The sequence below is a fragment of the Electrophorus electricus genome, chromosome 14 (assembly GCF_041902795.1).
Source record: "Electrophorus electricus isolate QZ-2024a chromosome 14, ASM4190279v1, whole genome shotgun sequence".
Taxonomy (NCBI): Eukaryota; Metazoa; Chordata; class Actinopteri; order Gymnotiformes; family Gymnotidae; genus Electrophorus; species Electrophorus electricus.
The window spans coordinates 25,370,256-25,380,549 of NC_137510.1; the positions used below are offsets into that span (position 1 = coordinate 25,370,256).

General features: G+C 40.3%; 2 protein-coding genes across 3 annotated transcripts; one reads left to right on the plus strand and one right to left on the minus strand.

Annotated features, from left to right (window-relative positions):
• Nucleotides 1-280: 280 nt before the first annotated feature.
• tomm40 (translocase of outer mitochondrial membrane 40 homolog (yeast)) lies at nucleotides 281-6,510 on the plus strand. 2 transcript variants are annotated; one of them, XM_027007313.3, is made up of 10 exons: nucleotides 281-395; nucleotides 1,117-1,319; nucleotides 1,472-1,539; nucleotides 1,626-1,718; nucleotides 2,013-2,114; nucleotides 2,574-2,679; nucleotides 3,130-3,252; nucleotides 4,013-4,089; nucleotides 4,367-4,469; nucleotides 4,745-6,510. In XM_027007313.3, the coding sequence occupies exons 2-10, from the start codon at nucleotides 1,118-1,120 to the stop codon at nucleotides 4,882-4,884; spliced, it is 1,014 nt and encodes a 337-aa protein (XP_026863114.1). In that variant the 5' UTR covers nucleotides 281-395; nucleotide 1,117; the 3' UTR covers nucleotides 4,885-6,510. The 2 variants fall into 2 exon arrangements, with proteins under 2 accessions (XP_026863114.1, XP_026863115.1); XM_027007314.3 differs by having other exon boundaries at nucleotides 360-484.
• A 187-nt stretch (nucleotides 6,511-6,697) lies between these two features.
• On the minus strand, nucleotides 6,698-10,165 carry nsmce2 (NSE2 SUMO ligase component of SMC5/6 complex). The gene is made up of 7 exons (XM_027007206.3): nucleotides 10,071-10,165; nucleotides 9,700-9,818; nucleotides 9,442-9,554; nucleotides 9,185-9,338; nucleotides 8,825-8,919; nucleotides 8,446-8,552; nucleotides 6,698-6,971 (listed from the first exon to the last, which is right to left on the minus strand). The coding sequence occupies exons 2-7, from the start codon at nucleotides 9,812-9,814 to the stop codon at nucleotides 6,860-6,862; spliced, it is 696 nt and encodes a 231-aa protein (XP_026863007.1). The 5' UTR covers nucleotides 9,815-9,818; nucleotides 10,071-10,165; the 3' UTR covers nucleotides 6,698-6,859.
• Between the last annotated feature and the right edge of the window lie 129 nt (nucleotides 10,166-10,294).

Here is a 10,294-nt window from a genome sequence, read left to right on the forward strand (position 1 = left end):
GTGTGAGAGTGGGGGGGAGTAATGTTTAAAAAATAATAGATTTGCTGGTGTAAATTTTATAATTTGACGGGCATTTCTGAAATATTGTAACTGCAGATTAATAAGCCTCTCAGGACACCTACTTTAGAAAATGTACTGAATGGATTGGCATTCCAAACAGACCTCATTCAGGAACTGGGAGCCAGTTCACCCTTGAAGAGGAGGTGTGGCGAATATCACTTATTCACTTAGAAGGAAGCGCTGTTGTAGCCAGCCAATCCCTTTACAGTTGTAGCGAGCTTTATCCAATCCACGTACAACAGGGACGGAGTGGGCGGGCTAAGGCGCCGGTGGTGTAGGTTGTCCCATACATTACCGGCGCTTCTTAGTCGTGTAACTGGACCGCATTACACAACGTGAGTATCACACGAGGCCCTACGAGTCGTTTTATGAATAGAAAAGGCGGACACAAATGCGACTAGATACAACTCTTAGGTCAGGAAAGGTGAGCTTCATGCAGGATATAGCCGTATTGTTAATTTAGCCAGCTACCCTAGCTTCTCTATGGTCGGGTGACCAGCTCAGTGTTAGCTAGCAGGCTAGCGAGCGAGCTAATTAGCATTAGCATCTTAGCTTACCTATCTTGGCAAATGAACCGTGGTCACGTCGGTTTTGATGTCCTAGCAACTTCTTTGTAAACTGTATTCCTTCGTCTAATAAAGGTTTGACAGCAATACTGCTGATAGAGCTCCTCACACTGTCTTTTTTGTTTACTGGTTTGCCGTTGTAGCCTGGCGTAAGCACGTTGCTTATCTTAGGTGTCTTAGATGGAGCTAACTGCTACTTTCCTTCCCGCAAGGTGACGCGTTGTAAAGTCTAATGATTTTCGCTTTCGGTCCATTTTAAAATTTTAGCGATGCGCAGATCGCTGAAATCACACTCTTTAAAAAAAAGAACATGCCGAATGCCAAAATAACAGACTTTATTTCAAGGGCTGCCTGTGTAGCTAGCTAGCTAACATTTTAACTACTTTACAAAAAGGATTTGTGAGCGAGATTTCACCCAGTGGTTTTGCTTTCATCTAATAAGATGGTGATTTTAAAAAACTGCATAATAACAATAATGTTTACCTCTTAGCATGGGCAGTGTATTGGCTGCCAGCTCCCCAAACCCTCCTGGAGCAGGGGGTGGTACCCAAGGGGGCCCTGGACTAGTGACGGTGCCTCCAGGATTCACCATGCCACCTGTGGTCCCAGGCACACCTGGTCAGCCTGGGACAGAGTCCGATGGCTCTCTTCTTAACCCAGGCACATTTGAGGAGTGTCATCGTAAATGCAAAGGTCAATTATATTGCAGACTGTAAACAGACACTTTCTTTTTCTTTGTGATTATCTCTAAATATTATTAAGAACAGTAAAATCAAATTTGTGTGATGCACATAATGTTGAATAGAGCAGTCACAGTAAACCTTTAATTTTTTTCTGACCATCAGAGGTCTTCCCAATTCAGATGGAGGGAGTGCGACTGGTGGTCAACAAGGGTTTAAGTAATCACTTCCAGGTAAGTGTTGATGTAATCTTGCTTGAATTATAAAATAAGAGGTTAATTTCATCATGGCATGCCAATCATCCTTTTGTTTACATCAGGTTAGCCACACCATTACTCTGAGCACCCTTGGAGACTCGGGTTACAGGTTTGGAGCCACATATGTTGGGAGCAAGCAAACTGGCCCAGCTGAAGTGAGTTTAAAATTATTAGTCAAAATTTCACCAATCCGATAATTTTATGCTGATATCGTCAGTCCACTGTAACTTCATGAGAGGATTAAAATAAGTCTTTAAGTAAAATAAAGAAGTTCATCATAGATATTTTTTAAAGCTCCATGCATGAGCAGTCTTTCTGTAGTAATCAATGTGTCAGTGACATGTAGCACCTTTAAACTCTGAGGATGTTTACATCACTTGTATTGTAAAGTAGATAAAAACACTTGTGACAAAGTTGCATGACAATTTCATGTACAATTTTTTTTGTAGTCTTTCCCAGTAATGGTTGGTGACATGGACAACACAGGCAGTCTCAATGCACAGATTATCCATCAGATGACTACACATGTACGCTCTAAAGTGGCTATGCAGGTGGGTGCTGCACACCATAGGAAAGGATCAGCTACCACTACACCTTGACTGATTCGGATTCAAGTTGGATTGGATTGGATTATGTGGTGAATTTATGCATGGATTCTCTAATTTCTGTGTTTTTGCTAATAACGGTGTGCCTGCAAGATTTTCATATCCATAAGCAATTGTCCTCAAATGGAGTGTCAATTTTGAAGACAAAGAGAACAAATCCATGGTTTCCATGTGATATTCCAAAGGCTTTGTCAATCTATCTTTGGGCCTGAATATTTATCAGAAGTACAGATATGGAGCATGTTCAAACTAGCAAGTTAGTGAGTTTATGAAAGGATGTGCAGGCAAGACTTCAGTTTTAAAGTGTTGTCTGAGGTTTTTGAAAACTGTCAAAGACTTTTGTAAGCCATTTCTGGTGTAAAAGTTGTGGTTTTCATTGGGTTGAGGCATTGTCTTATTTTGCAGACACAACAACACAAGTTTGTGAACTGGCAATGTGACGCAGAATACCGCGGAGACGACTTTACCGCTGCCGTAACTCTCGGCAATCCAGATGTCCTCGTTGGATCTGGTAATTTCTCACTTGATTTCAATTCAATCTAATGCTTATTAAGAATTAGTTAAGGATGTTTTTCAGTTTAAATGTTATAAATCTATACAGGCTTGTGCTGACCTTACCACAAGTTGCATTGGCAGGTGTCCGCTCCTTTGTCCTTGATGGAATTTTGCTATTAATTAAAAAAAAAACCTAATTACTTGTTCTATTAGCCCCCACCCCTAACTCCCACTGTAAACATTAATTTAGGAAGAAATATCAAGAAAGCAGCTTTCTAACACACAGTAAATACAAATTCCAACATCCAGCTTTAGGTAGATTTTTAGGTTTTGTTTGGAAGTTGTTTGCTATAGGTAGGAAAAGTCACTCAAGTGTGTAATGCAAGAACATGCAATATATAGGGGGTCATATAATAAAGGGATGAAGTCCCTTGCAGAAATAACTGCATTTTTCTTGGTTCATTAGGTATCCTAGTGGCTCATTACCTTCAGTCTCTGTCTCCTGCCTTGGCGCTGGGTGGTGAACTGGTCTACCACAGGAGACCTGGAGAGGAGGGCACAGTGACGTCATTAGTGGGCAGGTACACAGGTGAGAATGGGGAACCATTACAAACATGCCACATCTGAATAACGTTTGCCAGCACCAGGAACATGAAATGTGTCTTGACACTATATGATGCTGTCCTTCACCAAAACGCGCTGTAACTTGTGGTTAATTTAACCAGACAGCAGCAGGTGGGATTATTCATAGTGTTATAGTAATTGTGACAGTGTTATTGTAAATGTATAGGCTAGTCTGTTTTGGTCAGTAAGTATTTGAGATGAAGGACCTGGAGAATCAGTTTAAACACCTCTTGGAAACTCATTTCAGTCCTCTGGAACAGTCATCATGTCTGGGAGGTCTCTGAGAGAGAGACCTTATTCTGGCTGGCATGTTTCCCACATTCAGACTACTGCAATTCCTCCTATTACCTATAGATTTTAACATCTTTTCCACTCCCAAGGAAGGAGACTGTTCTAACAGCGTAAAGGCAATTAAAGGAAAAAAATAACCTAAAGGAAATGTTTCCTAGTATCCTATCATTAATATATGCTTGTTTGTAATATTTTCTTGCATTTATTTTTACTTGTTCAGACCTCCATATAGATTTAGCTGTTTGGCTCTAACATTCAAACCATAAAGACATTAAGCTTTAGATTAGTCTTTAAGTAATAAAATTTATGTCTTGGCCAGATTTAATAATGTTCTTTCATATTGAACCACTAGAGGCAAAAAAACAGCATTATTGCATAATATAGATGATCTCAAAAGATGGCTCTGTGGTAATGATACTATTTCTCTCTTTTAGGCAGCAACTATGTGGCCACGTTGACTGTTGGAGGGGCTGGCGCTCATGCATCCTACTACCACAAAGCCAATGACCAGGTTGTCCTCAGTTTCTCACCCCTGCCTGTAGCGCCGCATGTAACAGCAGCACGACACAGCATGTCTGCCAGGGTTGCAGATGCAATTGTCTGTCAGAATACAATAATCTTGCTGGAATTTTTACTTGCTCAAAACCATTAAATAAATTTACCTGTTTGTCAGATAATAGTGTGAGTAAAATATCTGCACTGTTGAAATGTGGGTATCAGTGCTGTGGTAGTAAGGTCAGACTTTAATAAATGGATGGCATCTGTTCTTTGTCATATGAATGCCTCAGCTGCAAGTCGGGGTGGAGTTTGAGTCAAGCACACGGATGCAAGAAACAAGTGTGTCTTTTGGCTATCAGGTGGACCTGCCCAAAGCTAATCTTCAGTTTAAAGGTACCACCTGTCATATTAAACCAAAGTACTTAATGATTTTAATCAAAAACTCATTTGTATGGAATCCATTTTTTTCTTTTTCATTCTTCATCATTAATTATGCATAGTGGTGCATTAAAACTCAGATGCACCTGATGTTTCCTCAGTTAAATAACAGGCTTCTAAGGTATCTTTGAGCTGTCCTGGAGTCCAGTCCTCCAGGACTGGACCCGTGTCTGAGTTTAACAAACCAAAGTTAATTTCATTTCCATATATATTTCTACTGCTCCTCCCAGGTTCTTTAGACAGTAACTGGGTGGTGGGGGCTACGCTGGAGAAGAAGCTGCAGCCCCTTCCCCTGTCTCTGGCCCTTGGCGCCTTCCTCAACCACCGCAAGAACAAGTTTCAGTGCGGCTTCGGCGTCACCATCGGCTAAGGGCGAAGCCCAGCGGTGAAGGTTCGTGGCGGACTCCGCCCCTCTGCCGGCCTAGGACTGGTGAAGGGAGACGGGGGACACAGAGCGCCGCCGCGACGCATGCCCTGGCTCCCAGCGGCCCTGCAGTTAACCCCCACCTCAGACGGACCACAACCAAGAGCTGGCAGGACTGACTGTACTGAGTCCGTCTATCCCTCATCTGTTTCTACAAAAAATCCCAACAAGCAAACAAAAAAACGGGAAAAATGAGACAGTTTGGCAGTTTGCTCGTCCACTTCATGATTAGACAAGTATAATGCTAAAATAACTAAGGAAAAAAATTCTTGTGTGCTTATGATATGGTGCATCTAGATTTCATGGGGATGTCTTTTTTTGTTTTATGATTGTTCCTCATGATTTCTGCAGTTTAAACCCCCGACATCTGTATCTGGGCATATTTCTGAAAGGGAAACGTTTAATCTGTTAAGTCTTCTCATTCCTGTTCTGAACAAGCAAGTATGCATACTTAAGTGCTTACTTCAAATACCTTTGCTTTACAGGACTTTCATGATGTGCCCCCCCCCCCTTTTTTTTTTTTTTTTTTTTTTTAACTTAATGTGACTATTGTCAGGAAACCAATTTACTCACTTTTCCATTTCAAAAGCTCAAAAGCAGCGTTCTGGTTATTCAGGAACAGAAAAAAGTGGAAAATAAGCAGGTCACTATCTCCCATTTCCAGTTTGTAGTATACTGTACTGTTATGGAGTGAACGTTTCCCTGTCCCAGTGTCAGACATGTAGTTTTGAAAGGTAGTGGATCTCTGTGTCATTTCATTTGAGGCCTTGGTCCAAATTTGTATGCTGGGTTCGTATTAACACATTTTTTCCAGTAGAGTCAGGGATCACTTTTCAATGCCACAAATTGAATCCATTGTCATTTCTTCATATTGGTTTGAGGATGATGTAAACTCTGGATTAAGTTCTCATTGTAAAGCAGTCATAGACATGATGGCATGCTGTTGTCTGCTGAAGTGACTCAGTTTACACACGGTCCAGCTTCAAACTGAAAAAGTCTGGTGCCTGTTATCTCACAGCAAAGTCACTTTAGCTGAAATCCAGACTGTCCAACAGGAGACTTGGTGAGTAAAAAACACATCCTACTGGACAATCCTGACCTTCCAATAGCTGCAAAATCTTGCTACTAGCCCTGTGTTAGGTTCGATTCCTCAATATTTTAAGGAAATGATTAGTGACTACATTTCCCTGGATAAAGGGGGAAGTGTGATATTTGTGGAGGGGAAGCATGTTACAAACAGTGGTTGTTAATCATTTTCTTGGGGTGGGACTTACTGCCTTTTTCCTTGGCATGTGGGGCGTGCAAACACTCAGATTTGCTCAGTTCCTCCAAGAAATGGTACCAAATCCAGACATCACAGAATTCATGGTGGCTGGTTTCATCAAGACTACTGTGTATCATATTGGGTTGGGCATGTGTCCCATTTGACTGCCTGTCTAGATAATGTGCATTATTACCCTGTAGTATTCATTTCTCATGCAATGATTTCATGTCTTTGACAAGGAGAAAGACTACTTTTATGGGTGTTTTGATTATTTTACAATGAAAATTAAAATCTGGCTCTGGTTTCAATATTGAGCATATGTAATTTGTCATCAAGATTTTAAATAAAGAATGATCATTCTTTCATAAATATTTTTTTAAAGATCACTGCTCCATCCAAAAACATTTTCATAAAACATCTTTGCACATGATTCAATCAGTAATTATTACATAGTGTAATGAAGGCTGAACATGATACAAAACAAAAGGCAAAGGGTACAAATATGTAACATTTATTTAAAGGTAAACAAGCCTAACACACATTAAGACATAGGAACAATTTATACTTTGAAATACAAAAACAAAATCTCAAATACCACTCAATAATGAACTAATATTCTATCAAAAATAAAGATGGCAACTATTACGTGGCTCAACCTCAGCTCTTTCCACTCTGCCTCTTATGATTCTGGATCATCCTCTTCATAACCATGTCAAGTTCCAGATCCGACTTCCTGACATCTGTGTTTCCACAGCCAACCACAGGACAGCTGTTAAATCAGCGACAAGGACGGGAAAAGGTGAAGATATTCCCAGCTTTTAAGTGTATGGTTGCAATCTCTGCTTACAAATGATGTGATTAAGCTGTATATTTTAAGACTAGAAAAGTGCATTTCCTGAAGAAAATGCAGAGTGACTGTGCAGCTAAAGTGATTCCTATTATTTGGTAGGTGGTTGCTTTGGTGTCTCCAGTGGTTTCTATGGTGTTACCAAGTGGTTGCTCTGGTATCCCAGATGGTTTCTAGGGTGTTACCACATGGTTGCTATGGAGTCCCTTGTGGTAGTGTTACCAAGTGGTTACTAGAGTGTTGCCATGGTCTTCCTAAGTGGTTGATGTGGAGTCCCAGGTGATTGCTAGGATGTTCCTAAGTGGTTACCATGGTATGCCAGGTGACTGCTACGGAGTCCAACTGATTGATAACCAGTAGTGTAACCATTTAATGTGTAACCAGTGAGAGTGGGTATGGCTGTGTGACAGAAGGTGTGGCTGTGTGGTTTCAAACATTTCACCATTCATTTCCTATGGGCCAAATTTGTGGAAACAAATGGTTGCTATGCAGAAACCTTTTTTCCCCCCCAAACAAAAAACTGAATACAAGCATGTCTTTCCCAATCAGAACAAACATTCCAGGGTTGGTCTTGTGTTGATATCAAAAACAGCGGGACAAAGTAACGGTAAACAATCCAGCAGAAAAATAATAATAAGAAGAATATAGCATTGAATAACAATAGTGATTGTGCACTGCATTGTGCAATCACTAATAATGAAATATATCTGGCCTTGTGCAGTAAAATCTGTTTACTACACCTCTGTCCACTGCAACCCAGAATACAGGCATGAGCTATAGGTTCTAATTGAACAAAGTAATTCAGGGTCGGTCCCTTTTTAGGGGTCTAAACAAACACACACATCTTGGCATTGTCCCCAGTAAAATTCCAATATCATACAGATAACAATAAATTCAAAATTGTCCTCATCAGTAAATGATACATCAGATGCCGATATACTGTGCACCTCTGCCTAAAAACTGAACCAATTCCCTTCTTGTCCCTCCTTTACACAGACTAAACATGCTCAGGAATGAACAACACCAGAAAGCAAATCCAGCCAACTTCACAGAACCCTGCACAAACTGAGCATTGCTGGTAGGCTACGGCCATGTCAAATGAAATCAGACGTTTTAACCGAGTTAGGAAGTTGAATCAAGTCACTTAGCAGGTAAAAGACTACATTTTAAATGTCTCCAGACTGCCTTAAGACATTTCTCTTTAAAGCAAATGAATTCAGACATCTGCGCTAATTATGACACAGAACAAAAAGTCTATGAACCTAACCCTGGATGCTCTGAGTTTTTATAAGGGACAGCATAGTTAGAGGTCTTACTGCAAAACATGTACCAGTGGAATCTAACTGGTTTTGCCAACAGGCACCGTATCAGCAGTTCAAGGTTAACTTCAGCTTACCGAAACGACTTCTTCTTGCTCTGCTTATTTTTAATCATGGCCAGCACAGCGTCTTGATCGTAGTAATGTTGGCACTTTTTGTTTTTTACTGGATTCACCATCTCAACCTGACAATAAAAAGACATCAATTAAGCACCACAGTCATCACCTAAAATGAACATTACCAATTGGTTACGATAAAAGAAAGACACCAGATAAAATTGTCAAGTGTGATGACTGTCATCAAAATTTCAAAATTGGCCTTGTCATACAACATCGCAACATTCCTCTTGTTTTGGTGATGACAATATCAGTATGATGCTACAACAGGAAGACTTTTCAATAGATGCTAGGCCTTTTTTAAGACTTGGATGTGCTGAATGATTAAGCAGGAATGTGCCTGGGTCAGAGGGCATGTAAAGTTTGTCTGGCTCTGTGTGACCGCGATGTCCTCATCCAGCTCCTCTTCGACATTGGAACCTGTCATTTCATTTTCTTTACCCAGGCAGAAAGTTGAATGGCAGTGTCACACACACACACACACACACACACACACACACAGTATCAGTACTGAATCATCTAAATAAATGTGTAACTAAACAGGTTAATGAAGCCATCCTGTTTTTCATCTTCATATACTGTATTTATCTGACTAATCTTGCTAGTTTAACTCATGCTAAATAAAAAGCACTATTAAAAATTGGCATTTACAATGAATTAACATTGAGACTCGAGATAACAGATTACATTAGTATCCTACGTTTGATCAGAGATTTCCTGATGCTTTCTTTGAAGGCGACAACCTTGCTATGCCTTCGAACATCTGCATCTGAGACTTCAGCCATAAGTTCTTTGAAGCGGTTCTTTACTGAATCTTTCAAAGTGAACATGGCTTGTGGAGGTTCATGTCTCACCTAAAGAAGGAACGAAAGACCTGGGTAAATGAACAGACTGGAGGTAATTAGCAAGCAAATGCGAACTCATCTGCTGGAAGACTGAATATATTGAAATACTAACCTGAGCTGTCATCTGTTCAGTGGATGCTACAAAACAGCTGATCTCTTTGTCCAGTCTGGCGCATTCTAACATCATCTGCTCCAGTCTCTTCAGATTCGGACTGTCGTCAGTATCTAGATGAAAAGACGTAACCAATTAGCCACATTACGCCAGACAGGCGAGTATTTATATATGTCGCTTGGTCAGATATGAGCATCATAGACAACGTTCATGGTGAGCCAGTATTACTTAGAAGCTATTAACCGAGTCTCCACTAACCTTGTGCTTCCACCAGATCCAAGGCAACCTCTGACACAATGTCCATCCCCGTACCAATGTCTGTCTGGCATGTCTTCAGAGTAGACACCGTGGGTTGGATTGAATTTAGTGACATCTTTCTGTGTGCAATTAATTTTTAAAAAGTCAGTCAGACCAATGTCGGTCATACGAATGTGTTTGGTTAGCTATCCTAGCTAAGACAAGTGCTCATATTTAACTAGCTAGCTAGCTACCAAATATTGCGTTATTTCGTTAACTGATCCTAAAATGCAGCAAGATTTCCCTTAATAATGGCGCCTCTTCAAAACTGCATCAAAAACAAACAGCCAAAATATTCAGTTTGTTTACTATTCTAGCTAGCTACTATTTACCTGTCAGAACACTTGCAGCCAACAAAAAGGTTTCCGCTTTTGCAAGTTAAAAAGGCATAAGAGTCTTTAATAACATAAGAGTCTTTAGGACCAGTGTCTGTTCTCGTCTGTTGAGATAATAAGTATAGAGTACACAGAAAAGCAACTTTACTTAAATTTAGATTTATTTATTTTTTTGCCGCGATGCTATTACAGTTTGAAAGGATTGTGTTTACACAGCTTAG

Excerpts from the sequence above, each read along its gene's own strand:
- tomm40 (XM_027007313.3), top strand. The coding sequence starts at position 1,118 with ATGGGCAGTGTATTGGCTGCCAGCTCCCCAAACCCTCCTGGAGCAGGG. Across the intron at positions 2,680-3,129 it reads AGATGTCCTCGTTGGATCTG|GTATCCTAGTGGCTCATTAC; the intron begins GTAATTTCTCAC and ends TTGGTTCATTAG. Across the intron at positions 3,253-4,012 it reads ATTAGTGGGCAGGTACACAG|GCAGCAACTATGTGGCCACG; the intron begins GTGAGAATGGGG and ends TCTCTCTTTTAG.
- nsmce2 (XM_027007206.3), bottom strand. The coding sequence starts at position 9,814 with ATGTCACTAAATTCAATCCAACCCACGGTGTCTACTCTGAAGACATGC. Across the intron at positions 8,553-8,824 it reads TTACATGCCCTCTGACCCAG|GTTGAGATGGTGAATCCAGT; the intron begins GCACATTCCTGC and ends TTTTATTGTCAG. Across the intron at positions 6,972-8,445 it reads AGCAAGAAGAAGTCGTTTCG|CTGTCCTGTGGTTGGCTGTG; the intron begins GTAAGCTGAAGT and ends CTGATTTAACAG.